Source organism: Taeniopygia guttata, chromosome 7 (genome assembly GCF_048771995.1).
Source record: "Taeniopygia guttata chromosome 7, bTaeGut7.mat, whole genome shotgun sequence".
NCBI classification, from domain to species: domain Eukaryota; kingdom Metazoa; phylum Chordata; class Aves; order Passeriformes; family Estrildidae; genus Taeniopygia; species Taeniopygia guttata.
This window is the reverse complement of record NC_133032.1, coordinates 4,164,483-4,186,725: the sequence shown is the minus strand read 5'-3', so window position 1 is coordinate 4,186,725 and position 22,243 is coordinate 4,164,483. Positions and strand designations below refer to the sequence as shown.

Genomic DNA, 22,243 nt, shown 5'->3' with positions numbered 1-22,243 from the left:
CACTAATAAGCTGTTGCTAACAACGTTTGTATTTCATTTGATCTCAGGTTATCTCCATTTTGTGGCTAATTTGCTTTACACTTATGAATTTCTCGTTAGTATCATACTTACCTAAAGTTATCCACCTGATGAGAATTTTCTTCTTTTTTTTCTCTGTTCATCATTAAGCACTTGGTTAACCATATAATACCCATTAAGTTGTAAAAAAAAAAAAGTTATTTATATCAGGATATATAGGTATGAAAGTTTTATTCAGGTTATATAGATATAAAAAGCTATGATTTAGGTTATATAGGTATTGGATTACACAAATACGTAAAACATTATATAGATATAGGAAACTATATAGATATACGCCTGCATTATATAGAGATAGTTACATAGATTGCATAGATATACTGTGTAAATATATCAGTTTGTCTTTTATTTCTCTGTATATATAGATACAGAAAACTAGATTATGTAAGCAACACATATAAGTACAACGTATATTGATATATATTGCGTCAATGCCAATATAATTTATGTTATATTAATAATAAATTGTAGAGATAGGCCAGGTTATATGAGCATCTTATAACGCAAAGTATATGAATGCCTTTTAATTTTATAGAAGGTTAAATAGGCATTAATGAGGAATAATATTGTAAAAAAAAATATATATAAACAGCATGCGATCATCTTTAAGTTATTGTTTACTATTCCAGGTTAATTCATAATCTTGGTGTCATAGAACCATTCTAACAGGGAAAAACCTCGAGGAATAAATCTTGTCTCGAGGTTTTTTGTCCCAAGATCACCAAGAAACGCGATTTTTACCCAAAATCCTCCAATTTGCTTTGCTCCCACGGCGTCCCCCCGTACCCATGGCGACGGGGCGGCCCATTCCACCCTTCCCTCCCTCCAGACTTGGTACGTTCCATGCAAATGAGCCCGCTCGCGCCACCACCCCTGCGTTCAAACTGGCAACCAATAGGAAGCGAGAAGGCGGGGGTCACGATAATGATTGACAGCTCCCAGAGCCTATCGTGAGGCGCGTCGCCACGAAGCCGCCAAGGAAAACCACCGGCCTATCAGCGGTGAGGAGGCGGGATTACGGCGATGATTGACAGCGCCCGGAGCCAATCGGGAGGCGCAGCGTCTCGTCCCTCAGCGGCCGCCGCAGCCGCCGCTTTCCCGCCCTGCGCCCCGGGACCCCCCAAAACCTTCCCGGGACCCCTCAAAAACTTCCCGGGACTACCATGGGCTTCCTGAAGCTCATCGAGATCGAGAACTTCAAGTCCTACAAGGGCCGCCAGATCATCGGGCCCTTCCGCCGCTTCACCGCCATCATCGGCCCCAATGGCTCCGGTGAGTCCCGGCGGGGTTCAAGGCGCCGCTCCCGTAATGGTCTCTGAGGGGTGACACCGAATTCTTTTACGCCGCCCCGCTCCCTCTTCCTCTTCCCGCCGGGCCCGAGGGATTCCCCGCTTCCTGGGGTCCTTCCTAAATATTGGGGTCCCCCCCATTCCATGGGGGTCCCTTCTAAGCCCTATTGGGGTCCCCAATAATTCTCCACAGCCCTCCCTCAGCGCCCCCCCCCCCCCCCCCCGCCTCCCTCCTCTTCCCCTGGGGTTCCTCCTCTTCCTCTGGGGTCCCCCCCCATTCCATGGGGCCCCTCCTGAACTTTAGGGTCTCCAATAATTCTCCACAGCCCTCACCCCTTCCTCGCCTCCCTCCTCTTCCTCTGGGGTCCCCCCCCATTCCTTGGGGTCCCCCCTCAATTCCCAAGGCTCCTTTTAAGTCCTCATTCCCTGGGGTCCCCCTCAATTTCCAGGGCTCCTTCCAAGTCCCCCATTCCCAGGGGTCCCCCCTGAATTCCCGGGGCTCCCTCCAACCCCCCATTCCCTAGGGTCCCCCCACTAATTCCTGGGTTCTCCCCATTCCCTGAACTCCCCCCTTTTTCCCTGGAATCTCCCCTCAATTCCCTCAGTTCCCCCCATTCCCTGGACTCCCCCCCTCAATTCCCCAAACTCCCTCAGTTCCTCCCATTCCTTGGGGCCCTCCCCTCAATTCCCGGGGCTCCTTCCAACCCCCCATTCCCTGTGGTCCCCCCAACAACCCCGGGGGTCTCCCCCATCCCCTAAACCGCCCGTGTCCCCCCCAAATTTGGCAGGCAAATCCAACCTGATGGACGCCATCAGCTTCGTACTGGGGGAGAAGACGAGCAACCTGCGGGTGAAGACGCTGCGGGACCTGATCCACGGCGCGCCCGTGGGCAAGCCCGCGGCTAGCCGCGCCTTCGTCAGCATGGTCTACTCCGAGGAGGGCGCCGAGGACCGCACCTTCGCCCGCGTCATCGTCGGTGAGCCTGCAGGAGGGTTTGGGGGCGTTTAAGGGGGTTTGGGGTGGGTTTGGGGGGGATTTATGGGAGTTTGGGGGGATTTATGGGGCTCTGGGATGGGTTTGGGGGTAGGTTTGAGGGTATTTACAGGGGTTTTGTGGTAGGTTTGGGGGGATTTATGGGGGTTTAGGGTGGGTTTGGGGATATTTATGCAGTTTGGGGGCAGTTTCAGGGAGTTTGGGGGGTATTTATGGGGGGGTTTGGGGGCAGTTCCGGGGCTTTGACAGTGGGTTTGTGGTGGGTTTGGGGGGATTTATGGGGGTTTAGTGTGGGTTTGGGGGGGATTTATGGGAGTTTGGGGGGATTTATGGGGCTTTGGGATGGGTTTGGGGGTAGGTTTGAGGGTATTTACAGGGGTTTTGGGGTAAGTTTGGGGGGATTTATGGGGGTTTGGGGGCGATTCTGGGGGTTTTGGGGTACTTCTGGGGTGGGTTTGGAGGGATTTATTGGTGTTTCGGGGTGATTTTTGGGCTTTTGGGGTATTTCTGGCATGGGTTTGGGTGATTTATGGGGGTTTGAGGGATATTTATGCAGTTTGTGGGCAGTTTCAGGGAGTTTGGGGTGGGTTTGGCGGGTATTTATGGGTGGTTTGTGGGGATTTATTGGGGTTTGGGGTGGGTTTGGGGGGGATTTATGTGAGTTTGGGGGGATTTATGGGGGTTGGGGGGGCATTTATGGGGGTTTGGGGTAGGTTTGGTGGTAGGTTTGAGGGTCGTTACAGGGATTTTGGGGTAGGTTTGGGGGGATTTATGGGGGTTTGGAGTGTTTGGGATGGGTTTGGGGATATTTATGCAGTTTGGGGGCAGTTTCAGGGAGTTTGGGGTGGGTTTGGGGGGTATTTATGGGGGGTTTGGGGGGATTTATGGGGGTTTGGGGGTAGGTTTGAGGGTCTTTACAGGGATTTTGGGGTAGGTTTGGGGGGATTTATGGGGGTTTTGGGGCGATTCTGGGGGTTTTGGGGTATTTCTGTGGTGGGTTTGGAGGGATTTATTGGGGTTTGGAGTGTTTGGGATGGGTTTGGGGATATTTATGCAGTTTGGGGGCAGTTTCAGGGAGTTTGGGGTGGGTTTGGGGGGTATTTATGGGGGGGTTTGGGGGCAGTTCTGGGGGTTTTGGGGTGGGATTGGGGGTATTTATGGGGTTTGGGGGCAGTTTCAGATGTATTGGGGTGGGTTTTGGGGTGTTTGGGGTGGGTTTGGGGGTATTTACGGGGTTTTGGGGTGGGTTTGGGGGCTATTCTGCGAGTTTGAGGGCAATTCCGGGGGTTTGAAGGCAATGCCGGGGGTTTTGGGGGCATTTCCAGGGTGTTTGGGGCAATTCCGAGTGTTTTGGGGCGATTCTGGGGTTCTGGGGCATTTCTGGGGATTTGGGGACAATTCTGAGGGTTTGGGGGCAATTCCGAGTGCTATGGGGGTATTTATGGGGGGTTTGGGGCTGCTCTGGGGTGGGTTGGGGGGGATTTATGGGAGGTTTGGGGGCGATTTTTGGGCTTTTGGGGGGGCATTTATGGGGGTTTGGGGGGGCATTTATGGGGGTTTGGGGGTAGGTTTGAGGGTATTTACAGGGTTTTGGGGTAGGTTTGGGGGGATTTATGGGGGTTTGGGGGCGATTCTGGGGGTTTTGGGGGCTGGTCTGGGGTTCTGAGGCATTTCTGGGGATTTGGGGACAATTCTGAGGGTTTGGGGGCAATTCCGAGTGTTTTAGGGGTATTTATGGGGGGTTTGGGGCTGCTCTGGGGTGGGTTTGGGGGGATTTATTGGGGTTTGGGGGCGATTTTTGGGCTTCTGGGGTATTTCTGGCGTGGGTTTGGGGGATTTATGGGGGTTTGGGGTGGGTTTGGGGATATTTACGGGGGGTTTGGGGTGGGTTTGGGTTGGGTTTGGGGGCAGTTCCAGGGGTTTTAGGGCAATTCTGGGGGTTTTGGGGTGGCTTTGGGGGGATTTATGGGGGTTTGGGGAGGGTTTTGGGGGGGTTATGGGGGTTTGGGGAGGGTTTTGGGGGGTTTATGGAGGTTTGGGGTGGGTTTTGGAGGGATTTACAGGGTTTTGGGGGTGTTTGAGGGGTTTTATAGGGGTTGGGGTGGGTTTGGGGGCAATTCTGCGAGTTTGGGGGCAATTCTGGGGGTTTGGAGGCAATGCCGGGGGTTTTGGGGGCATTTCCACAGTGTTCGGGGAAATTCCGAGTGTTTTGGGGGCTGGTCTGGGGTTCTGGGGCATTTCTGGGGATTTGGGGACAATTCTGAAGGTTTGGGGGCAATTCCGAGTGTTTTGGGGGTATTTATGGGGGGTTTGGGGCTGCTCTAGGGTGGGTTTGAGGGTCACAGAGTTGGGGGGCACAGTTTGGGATTTGGGGGACCGATTTTGGGGTGTTTAGGATTTTGGGGACCCCCCAAAATCTCTCCCAAGCCTCCCAGCACAGGCAGCTCCGAGGAGGGGACCACGATCACACCTTTACCTGTGGGTGCAAAGGGGGCACAGTTTGGCGGGTCACAGAGTTGGGGGGGCACAGTTTAGGGTTTGGGTGGCAGATTTTGGGGTGTTTAGGGTTTGGGGACCACATTTTGGGTTGTTTAGGATTTGGGTGACCCCCCAAAATCTCTCCCAAGCCCCCCGGCACAGGCAGCTCTGAGGAGGGGACCATGAGCGCACCTTTACCTGTGGGTGCAAAGGGGGCACAGTTTTGGGGGTCACAGAGTTGGGGGGGCGCAATTTAGGGTTTGGGGGGCAGATTTTGGGGTATTTAGGGTTTGGGGGACCCCCCTGACCCCCCGAAATGCCCAATCCCAGGCAGCTCCTCGGAGTACAAGATCAACAACAGGGTGGTGCAGCTGAGCGAGTACAGCGAGGAGCTGGAGAAGCTGGGAATCCTCATCAAGGCCAGGAACTTCCTCGTCTTCCAGGTGAGGAGGGGTTCTGGGGTGATTTTGGGGTTTTTGGGGGGTTTGGGGGCGATTTGGGGGTTCGGGGGGGGGATTTTGGGGTTTTTGTAGGTGTTTTGGGGGGGATTTTGAGGTTTTTGGGGGGCGATTTTGGAGTTTTTGGGGGGAGATTTTGGGGTTTGGGGGGGTTTTAGGGGCCTTTGTGGGATTTTGGGGGACGATTTTGAGGTTTTTGGAGGGGTTTTGGGGGAGATTTTGGGGTTTTTGAAGGGATTTTGGGGGGTTTTGGGGGCGATTATGGGGTTTTTTGGAGCAGTTTTGGGGGTGATATTGGAGCAGTTTTGGGGGTGATACTGGAGCTTTTGGGGGGCAATTTTGGGGGTTTTGGGAGCGATTTGGGGGTTCTGGGAAGTTTCTGAGGGTGATTTTGGGGGTGATTCTGGGGGTTTTGTGGCCGATTTTGGGGTTTTGGTAGGTTTTGGGGGCAATTTTGGGGTTTTGAAGGTGATTTTGGGGTTTTTGGGGGGGATTTGGGGTTTTTTGATCCCATTTTCTAGGGACCAGTGGAGTCCATGGCCATGAAGAACCCCAGGGAGCGCACGGCGCTCTTTGAGGAGATCGCCTGGGATTTGGGGTTCCCCTTTTAGGATTTAGGGATCCCTTTTCAGGATTTGGGGATCTCTCACAGGAATTTAAGGATTTAAGGATTCCCTTTCAGGATTTAAGGATCTCTCACGGGGATTTAAGGATTTAGGAACATTTCCAATCCCATTTTTTCAGGGAGCAGTGGAGTCCATGGCCACAAAGGAACCCCAAGGAGCGCGCGGCGCTCTTTGAGGAGATCCCATGGGATTTGGGGATCTCTCACAGGGATTTGGGGATCTTTCACGGGGATTTAAGGATATCTCACAGGAATTTAAGGATTTAGAACCATTTTTTCCCCATGTTTCCAGGGAGCAGTGGAGTCCATGGCCATGAAGAACCCCAAGGAGCGCACGGCGCTCTTTGGGAGATCTCAGGGATTTGGGGATCTCTGACAGGAATTTAAGGATCTCTGACAGGAATTTAAGGATCTCAGAAGAATTTAATGATTTAGGACCATTTTTTCCCATTTTTTCAGGGAGCAGTAGAGTCCAGGGCCATGAAGAACCCCAAGGAGGGCATGGCTCTGTTTGAGGAGATCTCAGGGATTTGGGGATTCCCTTTCAGGAATTAGGGATCTCTCAGAGGAATTTAAGGATCCCTCTCAGGGATTAGGGATCTCTGAAAGGAATTTAAGGTTTCCAATCCCATTTTTTCAGGGAGCAGTGGAGTCCATCGCCATGAAGGAACCCCAAGGAGTGCACGGCGCTCTTTGAGGAGATCCCCTGGGATTTGAGGATTCCCTCTCAGGATTTGGGGATCTCTCACAGGGATTTGGGGATCTTTCACAGGAATTTAAGGATCTCTCACAGGGATTTAAAGATTTAGGACCATTTTTCCCCCATGTTTTCAGGGAGCAGTGGAGTCCATGGCCATGAAGAACCCCAACGAGTGCACGGCGCTCTTTGAGGAGATCTCAGGGATTTGAGGATTCCCTCTCAGGATTTGGGGATCTCTCACAGGGATTTGGGGATCTTTCACAAAAATTTAAGGTTCTCTCACAAGAATTTAAGGATTTAGGACCATTTTTAATCCCGTTTTCCAGGGAGCAGTGGAGTCCATGGCCATGAAAAACCCCAAGGAGGGCATGGCTCTGTTTGAGGACATCTCAGGGATTTGGGGATTCCCTCTCAGGATTTGGGAATCTCTCAGAGGAATTTGGGAATCTTTCACAGGAATTTAAGGATCTCTCACAAGAATTTAAGGATTTAGGACCATTTTTTCCCCATTTTTCCAGGGAGCAGTGGAGTCCATGGCCATGAAGAACCCCAAGGAGCGCATGGCTCTGTTTTGGGAGATCCCCGGGGATTTGGGGATGTCTCTCAGGGATTTAGGACCATTTTTTCCCCATGTTTCCAGGGAGCAGTGGAGTCCATCGCCATGAAGAACCTCAAGGAGCACACGGCGCTCTTTGAGGAGATCCCCGGGGATTTGGGGATGTCTCTCAGGGATTTAGGATCATTTTTTCCCTGTTTTTTCCCTGTTTTTCAGGGAGCAGTGGAGTCCATCGCCATGAAGAACCCCAAGGAGCGCACGGCGCTCTTCGAGGAGATCAGCCGCTCGGGGGAACTCGCCCCCGAGTACGACAAGCGCAAGAAGGAGATGGTGAAGGCTGAGGAGGACACGCAGTTCAACTACCACCGCAAGAAGAACATCGCTGCCGAACGCAAGGAGGCCAAGCAGGAGAAGGAGGAGGTGGGGACGCTCGGGATTTTGGGGAAAAATGGGGTTTTGGGGGATGGGTGGAGTCCTGGGGAAAGGGGGTTTTGGGAATGCTCAGAATTCTGGGAAGAGAGAGTTTTGGGAATGGTTGGATGTGCTGGGCAGAGCCAGGCCTGGGAATGGTCTGGACAGAGCCTGAGCTCCAGAAGCTCCTGGGCAGAGCCAGGCCCAAACCCCGAGGATGTCCTGACCAAAGCCAGGCCTAGGCCCAGGTTTGAGCAGCTCCTGAGCAGAACCAGGCCCGGGCTGACCCAAAGCCCAGGTTTGAGCAGCTCCTGAGTAGAACCAGGCCTGGGCTGACCCAAAGGCCCGGGTTTGAGCAGAACCAGGCTGACCTAAAGACCAGGTTTGAGCAGTTCCTGAGCAGAACCAGGCCCAGGTTTGAGCAGAACCAGAACCAGGCTGACCCAAAGCCCAGGTTTGAGCAGCTCCTGAGCAGAACCAGGCCCAGGCTGACACAAAGCCCAGGTTTGAGCACCTCCTGACCAGAACCAGGCTCAAAGCCCAGCTTTGAGCAGCTCCTGAGCAGAACCAGGCCCAGGTTGACCCAAAGCCCAGGTTTGAGCACCTCCTGACCAGAACCAGGTTCAAAGCCCAGGTTTGAGCAGGCCCGGGCTGACCCAAATCCCAGCTTTGAGCAGAACCAGAACCAGGCTGACCCAAAGGCCAGGTCTGAGCAGAACCAGAACCAGGCTGACCCAAAGGCCAGGTCTGAGCAGAACCAGAACCAGGCTGACCCAAAGGCCAGGTCTGAGCAGAACCAGGCCCAGGCTGACCCAAAGCCCAGGTCTGAGCAGAACCAGGCTGACCCAAGGCCCGGCTCACCCCTCTCCCCCCCAGGCTGACCGGTACCAGCGGCTGAAGGACGAGGTGGTTCGGGCCCAGGTGCAGCTGCAGCTTTTCAAACTGTTCCACAACGAGGCCGAGATCGAGAAGCTGAACAAGGAGCTGGGCCTGAAGAACCGCGAGATCGACAAGGACAAGAAGAGGATGGACAGGGTGGAGGACGAGCTCAAGGACCGCAAGAAGGAGCTGGGCAAGATGATGAGGGAGCAGCAGCAGATCGAGAAGGAGATCAAGTGAGGAGCCTGGGGATTTGGGGGTGGGGATGCTGAATTTGGGGTGGGAATGCTGGATTTGGGGGTGGGAATCCACAGTTTTGGGGTGGGAATGCTGGATTTGGGGGTGGGAATGCTGGATTTGGGGGTGGGAATGCTGGATTTGGGGGTGGGAATGCTGGATTTGGGGGTGGGAATGCTGGATTTGGGGGGGGGAATGCTGGATTTGGGGGTGGGAATCCTCCATTTGGGGGCACCCATCTTCAAACAGAGATGGGAAATCCTCAAATTTGGGGGTGGGAATCCTGAATTTGGGGGTGGGAATCCTGAATTTGGGGGTGGGAATCCTGAATTTGGGGGTGGGAATGCTGGATTTGGGGTGGGAATGCTCGACTTGGGAGTGGAAATCAGGTACCAAACCCCAAAACCAAGCACAAAACCATGTATCAATCCCAAAACCAAGTACAAACCCCAAAACTAAACCCCAAAACCGAGCACAAACTCCAAAACCAGGTACAAACCCCAAAACCATATACAAACCCCAAATCCAGGTACCAAACTCAAATCAAGGTACCAAACCCCAAAACCAGATACCAAACCCAAAACCAACCCCAAAACCAGGTACAAACCCAAAAACCAGGTACCAAAACCAAGCACAAACCCCAAACCAAACCCCAAAACCAGGCACAAACCCCAAAACTGGGCACAAACCTCAAACCAAACCCTAAAATCAGGCACAAACCCCAAAACCAGGCACAAACCCCAAACCAAACCCCAAAACCATCCACAAACCCCAAAACCAAGCCCTGAACCCCACTCCCGTGGTGCCCCACAGGGAGAAGGACTCGGAGCTGAACCAGAAGCGGCCACAGTACATCAAGGCCAAGGAGAACACCTCACACAAGATCAAGAAGCTGGAGGCGGCGCGGAAGTCACTGCAGAACGCCCAGAAGCAGTACAAGAAACGAAAGGCAGACATGGACGAGCTGGAGAAGGAGATGCTCTCCGTGGAGAAATCCCGGCAGGAGTTCGAGGAGCGCATGGAGGAGGAGAGCCAGAGCCAGGGGAGAGACCTCACCCTGGAGGAGAACCAGGTACGGGGTGGGGTTTGGGATTTTTGGGAAGGATTGGAGGAGAGCCAGAGCCAGGGGAGAGACCTCACCCTGGAGGAGAACCAGGTACGGGCTGATCCGATGGGATTTGGGGTTTGGGAGAGGTGGGCCAGGTGAGATTTTGGGGTGTGGAAAGGATGGAGGAGAGCCAGAGCCAGGAGAGAGACCTGACCCTGGAGGAGAACCAGGTACGGGGTGGGATTTGGGGTTTTGGGGTTTTTGGGAAGGATGGAGGAGAGCGAGAGCCAGGAGAGAGACCTGACCCCGGAGGAGAACCAGGTACGGGGTGGGATTTGGGGGTTTTGGGGTTTGGGAGAGACCTGACCCTAGAGGAGAACCAGGTACGGGGTGGGATTTGGGGTTTTGGGGTTTTTGGGAAGGATGGAGGAGAGCGAGAGCCAGGAGAGAGACCTGACCCCGGAGGAGAACCAGGTATGGGGTTGGATTTGGGGTTTTTGGGGTTTGGGAGGGATCTGACCTTGGAGGAGAGCCAGGTGTGGGCTGATCCCGTGGGATTTGGAGTTTGGGAGAGGTGGGCCAGGTGAGATTTTGGGGTTTGAGAAGGATGGAGGAGAGCCAGAGCCAGGGCAGGGACCTCACCCTGGAGGAGAATCAGGTATGGGGTGGGATTTGGGGTTTTTGGGAAAGATGGAGGAGAGCCAGAGCCAGGAGAGAGATCTCACCCTGGAGGAGAACCAGGTATGGGGTGGGATTTGGGGTTTGGGAGAGACCTGACCCTGGAGGAGAACCAGGTACGGGGTGGGGTTTGGGGTTTTTGGGAAGGATGGAGGAGAGCCAGAGCAGGGACCTGACCCTGGAGGAGAACCAGGTATGGGGTGGGATTTGGGCTTTTGGGGTTTTTGGGAGGGATGGAGGAGAACCAGAGCCACAGGAGAGACCTGACCCTGGAGGAGAACCAGGTACGGGGTGGGATTTGGGGTTTTGGGGTTTGGGAGAGACCTGACCCTGGAGGAGAACCAGGTACGGGGTGGGATTTGGGGGATTTGGGATTTGGGAGAGACCTGACCCCGGAGGAGAACCAGGTATGGGGTGGGATTTGGGGTTTTGGGGGTTTTTGGGAAGGATGGAGGAGAGCCATAGCCAGGAGAGAGACCTCACCCTGGATGAGAACCAGGTACGGGCTGATCCTGTGGGATTTGGGGTTTGGGAGAGGTGGGCCAGGTGAGATTTTGGGGTTTTTGGGAAGGATGGAGGAGAGCCAGAGCCAGGGGAGAGACCTCACCCTGGAGGAGAACCAGGTATGGGGTGGGATTTGGGGTTTTGGGGTTTTTGGGAAGGATGGAGGCGAGCCAGAGCCAGGAGAGAGACCTGACCCTGGAGGAGAACCAGGTGTGGGGTGGGATTTGGGGTTTGGGGAGGGTTCTGTGGCTCCCAGGTGAACCCAGCCAGGTGAGCCCTGCCAGGTGTTCTGATCCAGGTGTGCTGATCTTGGGGTTTGGGAAGGGCTCCCTGGCTCCCAGGTGAGCCCAGCCAGGTGTGCTGATCAGATGTGCTGATCCTGTGGGATTTGGGAAGGGTTAGGAGGGTTCTGTGGATCCCAGGTGAGCTGGCTCAGGTGAGCCTCCAGGTGAACCCGCCCAGGTGAGCCTCCAGGTGAACCCCCCCCCAGGTGAGGCCCCAGGTTATCCTCTCCAGGTGAACCCCCCCCCCCCCCTGCCTCCAGGTGAACCCCCCCCAGGTGAACCCCTCCAGGTGAGCCCCCAGGTGACTCCCACCCTGTGCCCCAGGTGAAGAAGTACCACCGGCTGAAGGAGGAGGCCAGCAAGCGCGCGGCCACGCTGGCCCAGGAGCTCGAGAAGTTCAACCGCGACCAAAAGGCCGACCAGGACCGGCTGGACCTGGAGGAGAGGAAGAAGGTGGAGACCGAGGTGAGCTGGGCTCCCCAAATTGTCCCCAAATTGTCCCCGAATTGTCCCCGACCCCACCTGGCCCCACCTGTCCCTGCTGTCCCCAGGCCAAGATCAAGCAGAAGCTGCGGGAGATCGAGGAGAACCAGAAGCGCATCGAGAAGCTCGAGGAGTACATCGCCACCAGCAAGTGGGTGGCGTGTCCCCGGGGTGTCCCCAGGGGGGCTGGAGTGTCCCCAAGGGGGGCTGAAGTGTCCCCAAGATGTCCCCAATGGGGCTGGAGTGTCCCCAGGGAGGCTGGAGTGTCCCCAGGGGAGGCTGGAGTGTCCCCAAGGTGTCCCCAGGGGGGCTGGAGTGTCCCCAAGATGTCCCCAAGGGGGGTGGAGTGTCCCCAAGTGGGGCTGAAGTGTCAAGATGTCCCCAGGGTGGTGGGAATGTCTCCAAGATGTCCCCAGAGTGGGCTGGAGTGTCCCCAAGTGGGGCTGGAGTGTCCCCAAGGGGGGCTGAAGTGTCCCCAAGGTGTCCCCAGGGGGGCTGGAGTGTCCCCAGGGTGTCCCCAAGTGGGGCTGGAGTGTCCCCAAGATGTCCCCAAGTGGGGCTGGAGTGTCCCTAAGGTGTCCCCAAGCGGGGCTGGAGTGTCCCCAAGATGTCCCCAGGGTGGCTGGAGTGTCTCCAAGGGGGGCTGGCGTGTCCCCAAGGTGGGCTGGCGTGTCCCCAGGGTGGCTGGAGTGTCCCCAAGATGTTCCCAGGGGGGCTGGAGTGTCCCCAAGGTGGGCTGGCGTGTCCCCAGGGTGGCTGGAGTGTCCCCAAGATGTTCCCAGGGGGGCTGGAGTGTCCCCAAGGGGGGCTGGAGTATCCCCAAGGTGTCCCCAGGGTGGCTGGAGTGTCCCCAAGATGTTCCCAGAGGGGGCTGAGTGTCCCCAAAGTGTCCCCAAGGGGGGCTGGAATGTCCCTGAAGGGGGGCTGGAGTGTCCCCGAAGGGGGGCTGGAGTGTCCCCAGGGGAGGCTGGAGTGTCCCCAAGTTGGGCTGAAGTGTCCCCAAGGTGTCCCGAGGGCGTTTGGAGTGTCCCCAAGGGGGGCTGGAATGTCCCCAAGGTGTCCCCAGGGGGGCTGGAGTGTCCCCAAAAAGGCTGGAGTGTCCCCAGGTGGGGCTGAAGCGTCCCCAAGGAGTCCCCAGGGGGGCTGGAATGTCCCCAAGGTGTCCCCAGGGGGGCTGGAGTGTCCCCAAAAAGGCTGGAGTGTCCCCAGGTGGGGCTGAAGTGTCCCCAAGGGGGCTGGAGGGGTCCCCAGGTCATCCCCATGTCCCAATTCCTGTCAGAGAGTCGGGGGATCAGCCCCCCAAACCCCCAGATCCCCTTTTTCTCCCCCCAGATTCCATTTTTCTCCCCCCAAATCCCCTTTTTCTCCCCCCAAATCCCCATTTTCTCCCCCCAAATCCCCCTTTTCACCCCCAAATCCTGCTTTTTCCCCACAGGACAATCTCTAGAAGAGCTAAAGCAGCTCTAGGACCTGGGATTGACCCCCCAAATCCCCTTTTCCACCCCCAAATCCACTTTTTCCCCCCCAGGCAATCCCTGGAGGAGCAGAAGCGCCTGGAGTGCATGGGATCAGCCCCCCAAATCCCCTTTTTCTCCCCCCAAATCCCCTTTTTCTCCCCCCAAATCCCCTTTATCACCCCCAAATCCCCCTTTTTCCCCCCCAGGCAATCGCTGGAGGAGCAGAAGCGCCTGGAGGGTGAGCTGACGGAGGAGGTGGAGCTGGCCAAGCGCCGCATCGACGAGATCAACAAGGAGCTGAACCAGGTGATGGAGCAGCTCGGGGACGCTCGCATCGACCGCCAGGAGAGCAGCCGGCAGCAGCGCAAAGCCGAGATCATGGACAGCATCAAGCGCCTCTACCCCGGCTCCGTGGTGAGGGGAGCCCCAAAACTGCCCAGAAACTGCACCAAAACTCTCTCAGAAACTGCACCAAAACTGCACCAGAAACTGTGCCAAAACTGCCCCATAAACTGCACCAAAACTGGCCCAGAAACTGCCCAAAACTGCCCCAAAACCCCCTCAGAAACTGCATCAAAATTGCACCAGAAACTGCCCAAAACTGCCCCAAAACCGCTGCAGAAACTGCACCAAAACTGGCCCAGAAAGTGCCCAAAACGGCCCCAAAACTGCCCCAAAACCCCATCAGAAACTGCACTAAAACTGCCCCAAAAACTGCCTTAGAACCCCTCCAAAAACTGCCCCAAAACCCCAAATGTGGGCCCCAAAAACTGCCCCAAAACTCCAAATGTGGGCTCCAAAAACTGCCCCAAAACCTGCGTCACTGACCCCATAATTGACCCCATCAAAACGGCACACCCACAGTGTGGCCGGCTGATTGACCTGTACCAGCCCACGCAGAAGAACCCGATCCCATTTCTGATATCCCTGACCCATAACTACAATCCCTGACCCCATAACTGCTGTGCCCCATGTCCCTGACCCCAAACCCTATATGTGACCCCATAAGTGACCCCTTAAAAACCCTATAACCCGCAGTATGGCCGGCTGATGGACCTGTGCCAGCCCATGCAGAAGAACCTGATCCCATTTCCGATATCCCTGACCCCATAACTGCTGTGCCTGACCCCATAACCGCTGTGCCCCGTGTCCCTGACCCCATAACCACTGTGCCCCGTGTCCCTGACCCCATAACTGCTGTGCCCCATGTCCCTGACCCCAAACCCTATATGTGACCCCATAAGTGACCCCTTAAAAACCCTATAACCCGCAGTATGGCCGGCTGATTGACCTGTGCCAGCCCACGCAGAAGAACCCGATCCCATTTCCGATATCCCTGACCCCATAACTGCTGTGCCTGACCCCATAACCGCTGTGCCCCGTGTCCCTGACCCCATAACCACTCTGCCCCGTGTCCCTGACCCCATAACTGCTGTGCCCCATGTCCCTGACCCCAAACCCTATATGTGACCCCATAAGTGACCCCTTAAAAACCCTATAACCCGCAGTATGGCTGGCTGATTGACCTGTGCCAGCCCATGCAGAAGAACCCAATCCCATTCCTGATGTCCCTGACCCCATAACTGCTGTGCCCCATGTCCCTGACCCCAAACCCCATATGTGACCCCATAAGTGACCCCATAAAAACCCCATACCCGCAGTATGGCCGGCTGATTGACCTGTGCCAGCCCATGCAGAAGATCCTGATCCCATTTCTGATATCCCTGACCCCGTAACTGCTTGTACCTGGCCCCATAACTGCTGTGCCCCATGTCCCTGACCCCAGACCCCATAAGTGACCCCATAAAAACCCCATACCCGCAGTATGGCCGGCTGATTGACCTGTGCCAGCCCACGCAGAAGATCCTGATCCCATTTCTGATATCCCTGACCCCATAACTGCTGTGCCTGACCCCATAACCACTGTGCCCCGTGTCCCTGACCCCATAACTGCTGTGCCCCATGTCCCTGACCCCAAACCCTATATGTGACCCCATAAGTGACCCCATAAAAACCCTATAACCCGCAGTATGGCCGGCTGATTGACCTGTGCCAGCCCACGCAGAAGAAGTACCAGATCGCCGTGACCAAGGTGCTGGGCAAGAACATGGACGCCATCATCGTGGACTCAGAGAAGACGGGCCGGGATTGCATCCAGTACATCAAGGAGCAGCGCGGTGAGCCCGAGACCTTCCTGCCCCTCGACTACCTCGAGGTGCGACCCTAAAACCAGGTTTGGGGTCAGGAGAAACCCTAAATGGGGTTTGGGAGCAGTGAAAATCCTAAAATGGGATTTGGAGGCAGTTAAAACCCTAAATGGGGTTTGGGGGCAGTGAAAACCCAAAAACAGGTAACTGAGACCTTCCTGCCCCTCGGCTACCTCGAGGTGCGACCCTAAAACCAGGTTTGGGGTCGGGAGAAACCCTAAATGGGGTTTGGGGGCAGTGAAAATCCTAAAATGGGCTTTGGGGTCATTGAAAACCCCAAATGGGGTTTGGGGTTAGTGAAAACCCAGAAACAGGTAATTGAGACCTTCCTGCCCCTCGGCTACCTCGAGGTGCGACCCTAAAATGGGATTTGGGGTCAGCAATGACCCTACAGAGGGGTTTGGGTTCGTTGAAAATCCTAAAATGGGATTTGGGGGCAGTGAAAACCCTAAAAGGGATTTGGGGTTCAGGTGAAACCCCTGGACCAGAAGCTGCAGGGGTGTTGGTTCAACTCCATTTTTGGGGTTTTTAACCCCCAAATTTTGTGATTCTAACGCAAATTTGAGTTCCTGACCCCATTTTTGGGGTCTTTCATCCCTGGATTTTTGGGGTCTTTCATCCCTGGATTTTTGGGATTCAGGTGAAACCCACGGATGAGAATCTGCGGGAGCTGCGGGGGGGTCAAGCTGGGATTTGGGTACCATTTTGAGTTTTTAACCCCCAATTTTTGAGATCTGACCCCAAGTTGAGTTTCTGACCCCATTTTTGGGGGTTTTCACTCCCAATATTTGTGATTCTGACCCCAATTTGAGTCCCTGACCCAATATTTGAGGTTTTTAACCCCCAATTTTCAGTTCCTGACCCCATTTTTGGGGTTTTTCACTCCCGATTTTTGGGATTTAAGTGAGATCAAACCACGAGAAGCTGCGGGGATGTGATTTAACCCAGGTTTTGGGATTTTTCACCCCGAATTTTTGGGATTTAGGTAAAACCCACCAATGAGAAGCTGCAGGGGTGGGGTTTATCCCAATTTTTGGGGTTTTTCACCCCCAGTGTTTGGTATTCTAACCCAAATTTGAGTTCCTGACCCCATTTTTGGTATTTTTCATCCCTGATTTTTGTGATTCTGCCCCCAATTTGAGTTCTTGACCCAATATTTAAGGTTTTCCACTCCGGATTTTTGGGATTTAGGTGAAACCCATGGATGCGAAGCTGCTGGGCTGGGATTTAACCTAATATTTGGGGTTTTTCACCCCTGATTTTGGGATTTAGGTGAAGCCAAACCACGAGAAGCTGCTGGACTGGGATTTAACCCAATTTTTGGGATTTTTCACCCCCGATTTTTGGAAATTAGGTGAAACCCACGGACTAGAAGCTGCTGGGCTGGGATTTAACCCCATTTTTGGGCTTTTTGACTCCTAATCTGCAGTTTCTGAACCCAATTTGGGTTCCTGATCCCATTTGTGGGTTTTTAACCCCAGTTTTTGGATTTCTGACCCCAGTTTAGGATCATGACCCCATTTTTGAGTTTATAACCCTCCTGGGTTTGGGTTCTGAACAAAATTGGAGTTCCTGACCCTATTTTGGGGGTTTTTCACTCCCGATTTTTGGGATTTAGATGAAACCCACCTATGCGAAGCTACAGGGGTGGGATTTAAGCCGATTTTTGGGGGTTTTCACCCCTGATTTTTGTGATTCGGACCCCAATTTGAGTCCCTGACCCAATATTTGAGGTTTCTAACCCTCAATTTTCAGTTCCTGACCCCATTGTTGGGGTTTTTAACCCTGGATTTTTGGGATTCAGGTGCAACCCATGGATGAGAAGCTGCGGGGATGTGATTTAATCCAATATTCGGGGTTTTTCACCCCCGGATTTTCGGATTTAAGTGAGACCAAACCATGAGAAGCTGCGGGGATGTGATTTAACCCAGTTTTTGGGATTTTTCACCCCGAATTTTTGGGATTTAGGTAAAACCCACGGACGAAAAGCTGCGGGAGCTGCGGGGGGCCAAGCTGGTGATCGATGTGATCCGCTATGAGCCGCCGCACATCAAGAAGGCGCTGCAGTTCGCCTGCGGCAACGCCCTGGTCTGCGACAACGTGGAGGACGCCCGCAGGATTGCCTTCGGCGGCCACCAGAGGCACAAGGTGACCCAAAAACGGCCAAAATCACCCCAAAAACACTCTAAAAATTGCCAAAATATACCCTAAAAACCACCCCAAAAATACCCTGAAAATAGCCAAAAAATACCTTAAAACTCACCCCAGAAATACCCTAAAAACAGCCTGAAATTGCCATAGAAACAGCCTGAAATCACCCCAGGAATACCCAAAATATAGCCTAAAAATCACCAAAAATACCCTAAAAGCAGCCTGAAATCAATCCCAAAATACCCTAAAAATCACCCCAAAAATACCGTAAAAACAGTCTGAAATCACCCCAAAAATACCCTGAAAATAGCCAAATAATACCCTAAACAGCCTGAAATCACCCCAAAAATACTCTGAAAATTGCCCAAAAATACCCTAAAACCAGCCTGAAGTGACCCCAAAACCAGCCTGGAATCACCCCAAACATACATGGAAAATACCTGAAAAATCACCTCAAAAATACCCTAAAAGCCGGCCCAAAATCGCTCTAGAAACAGCCCCCAAACCATCCTGAAAATACCCCAAAACCAGCCCAAAACCAGCCCCAAAAGTGCCGCAGAATACCCCAAAAAGTGCCCCAAAAGTGCCTCAAAATTCCCCAAAACTGCCCCATCGCCTTCGGCAGCCACCAGAAGGCACAAGGTGCCCCCAAAATCACCCCAAAAAGTGGCCAGAATCACGCCAAAAATACCCTGTAAATAGCCCAAAAACACCCCAAAAATCACCCCAAAAATACTCTAAAAATGGCTTGAAATCACCCCAGAAATACCCTAAAAACAGCCTGAAATCGACCCAAAAATGCTCTAAAAACAGCCTGAAATCACCCCCAAAATACCCTAAAACCAGCCTGAAATCAACCCAAAAATACTTTAAAAACAGTGTGAAATCACCCTCAAATACCCTAAAAACAGCCTGAAATCGGCCCAAAAATACTCTAAAAACAGTGTGAAATCACCCCAAAAATACCCTAAAACCAGCCTGAAATCGGCCCAAAAATACTCTAAAACCAGCCTGAAATCACCCCAAAAATACCCTAAAAACAGCCTGAAATCGACCCAAAAATACCCTAAAACCAGCCTGAAATCACCCCCAAATACCCTAAAACCAACCTGAAATCGACCCAAAAATACTCTAAAAACAGCCTGAAATCACCCCAAAAATACCGTAAAAACAGCCTGAAATCGACCCAAAAATACTCTAAAAACAGCCTGAAATCACCCCCAAATACCCTAAAACCAGCCTGAAATCGACTCAAAAATACCCTGAAAATAGCCCCAAAATACCCTTAAAATCACCAAAAAATACCCTTACAGTGACCTGAAATCACCTCAAAACCAGCCCCTTGATGTCCCCAATGTCCCCAGTGATGTCCCCAATGTCCCCAGTGATGTCCCCAATGCTGTCCCCAGTGATGTCCCCAATGCTGTCCCCAATGATGTCCCCAGACCGTGGCCCTGGACAGGATGCTGTTCCAGCAGTTATGGATGTCCCCAGTGATGTCCCCAATGTCCCCAGTGATGTCCCCAATGATGTCCCCAGACGGTGGCCCTGGACGGGACGCTATTCCAGCAGTCTGGGGATGGCTCTGGGTGTCCCCAGTGATGTCCCCAATGCTGTCCCCAATGTTCCCAGACGGTGGCCCTTGACGGGACGCTGTTCCAGAAGTCAGGCGTGATCTCGGGCGGCGCCAGTGACCTCAAGGCCAAAGCGCGGCGCTGGGATGAGAAGGCCGTGGACAAACTCAAGGAGAAGAAGGAGCGGCTGACCGAGGAGCTCAAGGTGGGACCCCAAAACTGACCTGAAAACTGATCCTAAACCCAAACTGGAGCCTGACACTGATCCTAAAACTCAAACCTGACCCCAAAACCGATCCTAAAACTCAAACCTGAACCTAAAAACCCCCAAAACCCCAACCAAAAAAGCTCAAGGAGAAGAAGCGGCTGATTGAGGACCTCAAGGTGGGACCCCAAAAAACTGATCCTAAAACCCAAAACTGATCCTAAAACCCAAACCCAACCCTAAAACCCAAACCTGAGCCTAAAAACCCCAAACGAGCTCAAGGAGAAGGAGCAGCTGAACAAGGACCTCAAGGTGGGACCCCAAAACTGACCCCAAAACTGACCCTAAAACTGATCCTAAACCCAAACCAGAGCCTGAAACTGATCCTAAAACTCAAACCTGACCCCAAAACCGATCCTAAAACTCAAACCTGAGCCTAAAAACCCCCAAAACTCCAACCTGAGCCCAAACAAACTCAAGGAGAAGAAGCGGCTGAGTGAGGAGCTCAAGGTGGGACCCCAAAACTGACCCCAAAAAACTGATCCTAAAACCCAAAACTGATCCTAAAACCCAAACCCAACCCTAAAACCCAAACCTGAGCCCAAAAACCCCAAATGAGCTCAAGGAGAAGGAGCGGCTGAGCGAGGAGCAAAAGGTGGGACCCCAAAACTGACCCCAAAACTGATCCTAAAACCCAAACCTGACCCCAAACTGACCCTAAAACTGATCCTAAAACCCAAACCTGAGCCTAAACCCCCAGCCTGAGCCCAAAAACCCCAAACCTGAGCCCAGACAAGCTCAAGGAGGAGCAGCTGAGCGAGGACCTCAAGGTGGGACCCTAAAACTGATCCTAAAACTGACCCTAAAACTGATACTAAAAACCAATTTTTCTCATTTTCCCATTTCCAGGAGCAGATGAAGGCCAAGTGCAAGGAGGCCGGGCTGCATCCCCTCTCCTTCCCTAAATTCCATTTCCCCCCCCATTTTTTCCATTTTTCCCCATTTTCCCCCATAATTCCCATTTTTTCCCCATTTTTCCCCATTTCCCCCCCATGTTTTTCCCCCCCAATTCCCATAATTCCCATTTTTCTCCCTATAATTCCCTTTTTTTTCCCAATTTCCCCCCATAATTCCAATTTATCTCCCTCATAATTCCCATTTTTTGCATTTTACCCAAATTCCCGTGTTTTTCCCCATTTCCAGGAGCAGATGAAGGCCAAGTGCAAGGAGGCCGGGCTGCATCCCCTCTCCTTCCCTAAATTCCATTTTCCCCCCATTTTTCCATTTTTCTCCATTTCCCCCCATAATCCCTATTTCCCCCCATAATTCCCATTTGTCCCCCATTTCCCCCTATGTTTTTCCCCCATAATTCTCATTTCCCCCCCCATAATTCCCTTTTTTCCCCCATTTTCCCCCCATAATTCCAATTTCTCTTCCCCATAATTCCCATTTTTCCCATTTTACCCAAATTCCCGTGTTTTTCCCCATTCCAGGAGCAGATGAAGGCCAAGTGCAAGGAGACCGGGCTGCATCCCCTCTCCTTCCCTAAATTCCATTTCCCCCCCATTTTTTCTATTTTTCCCCATTTTCTCCCATAATTCCCATTTTTTCCCCATTTCCCCCTATGTTTTTCCCCCATACTTCCCATTTTCCCCCCCATAATATCCTTTTTTTTCCCATTTTCCCCCCATAATTCTAATTTCTCTCCCCCATAATTCCCATTTTTTGCATTTTACCCAAATTCCCGTGTTTTTCCCCATTTCCAGGAGCAGATGAAGGCCAAGCGCAAGGAGGCCGAGCTGCGCCAGGTGCAGTCCCAGGCCCACGGGCTCCAAATGCGCCTCAAATACTCCCAAAGTGACCTGGAGCAGACCAAGACCCGGCACCTGGCCCTCAACCTGCAGGTGGGAATCAAAAATTTGGGTAAATAATCGAAATTTTGGGGAAAAAAAAAAATTTTGGACAAAAAAACGGGAATTCAGAGGGGAAAACCTGATTTTTTTGGGGAAAAAATGGGATTTTTTTTTTTGTGGTTAAAATGTGATTTTTTGGGGGAAAAATGTGAATTTTGCGAATAAAATGAGATTTTTTTGGGGGAAGAAAATGTAAATTTGGGGAATAACATGGATTTTGGGGGGAAAAAGTGAATTTTGGGGTACGGGGATGAGGATTTTGGGGTTCTGTGTAGGTTTTGGATCCCTTTTTTTCCATTTTTCCCCATTTTTTCTCATTTTTAAAATTTTTTTCCATTTTCCCCCATTTTTCCCAATTTTTCCCTCATTTTTCCACCATTTTTCCCTTTTTTTCCCATTTCCCCATTTTTTTCCTAATTTTCCCCCATCTTTCCGATTTTTCCCTAATTTTTTCTCCCATTTCCCCCCATTTTTCCCCATTTTTTCCCATTTTTCCCCAGTTTTCCTTATATTTTCCCTTTTCCCCCCAATTTTCACTTTTTCCCATTTTTTCCCCCATTTTCCCCAATTCTTTCCCCATTTCCCCCCCCATTTTTCCCCCAATTTTTTCCCATTTTTTTTCAAATTTTTCACCCTTTTTTCCTTTTCTCCCATTTTTTCCCATTTTTTCCCCCAATTTTCCAGAAGTCCAAGCTGGAGAGCGAAATGGCCAATTTTGATCCCATTTTCTACTCCATTTTTTCCCCATTTTTTTCCATTTTTTTTTTTCCCGTTTTTTCCCAATTTTAATATTTTTTCCCAATTTTTAACATTTTTTCCCTTTTTTCCCATTTTTTTCCCCAAATTTTCCAGGAGAAGTCCAAGCTGGAGAGCGAATTGGCCAATTTTGGGCCGCGCATCAACGACATCAAACGAATCATCCAAGGCCGGGAGCGGGAGATGAAGGATTTGAAGGAGAAAATGAACCAGGTTTGGGGCAAATTCCAGAGGTTTTGGGAAAATTCCCAAAAATTTGGGGAAAAATCCCCAAAACT

The 22,243-nt window shown here is 52.4% G+C and overlaps 1 protein-coding gene and 1 long non-coding RNA gene across 6 annotated transcripts in view; one reads left to right on the top strand and one right to left on the bottom strand.

The window, feature by feature from the left end:
- Positions 1-220: 220 nt before the first annotated feature.
- Positions 221-2,339, bottom strand: LOC140684546 (uncharacterized). The gene is made up of 2 exons (XR_012056934.1): positions 2,167-2,339; positions 221-1,393 (listed from the first exon to the last, which is right to left on the bottom strand). It is a non-coding gene; the product is annotated as an uncharacterized lncRNA (long non-coding RNA).
- SMC1A (structural maintenance of chromosomes 1A) overlaps positions 892-22,243 on the top strand; it is a 41,668-nt gene continuing 20,316 nt past the window's right edge. For 4 of the 5 annotated variants that reach the window (XM_041717415.2, XM_041717416.2, XM_072931977.1 and 1 more), the window contains exons 1-14: positions 1,217-1,350; positions 2,156-2,344; positions 5,170-5,282; positions 7,395-7,598; positions 8,466-8,704; positions 9,519-9,777; positions 11,544-11,684; positions 11,771-11,853; positions 13,366-13,573; positions 15,189-15,374; positions 17,335-17,514; positions 19,150-19,296; positions 21,063-21,200; positions 22,062-22,178. In XM_041717415.2, coding sequence (XP_041573349.1) covers positions 1,242-1,350; positions 2,156-2,344; positions 5,170-5,282; positions 7,395-7,598; positions 8,466-8,704; positions 9,519-9,777; positions 11,544-11,684; positions 11,771-11,853; positions 13,366-13,573; positions 15,189-15,374; positions 17,335-17,514; positions 19,150-19,296; positions 21,063-21,200; positions 22,062-22,178 — 2,313 coding nt within the window. In that variant the 5' untranslated portion in view covers positions 1,217-1,241. Of the gene's footprint in view, positions 1,351-2,155; positions 2,345-5,169; positions 5,283-7,394; positions 7,599-8,465; positions 8,705-9,518; positions 9,778-11,543; positions 11,685-11,770; positions 11,854-13,365; positions 13,574-15,188; positions 15,375-17,334; positions 17,515-19,149; positions 19,297-21,062; positions 21,201-22,061; positions 22,179-22,243 lie in introns of all 5 variants that reach the window. The other variant, XM_072931975.1, reaches the window with a different exon arrangement.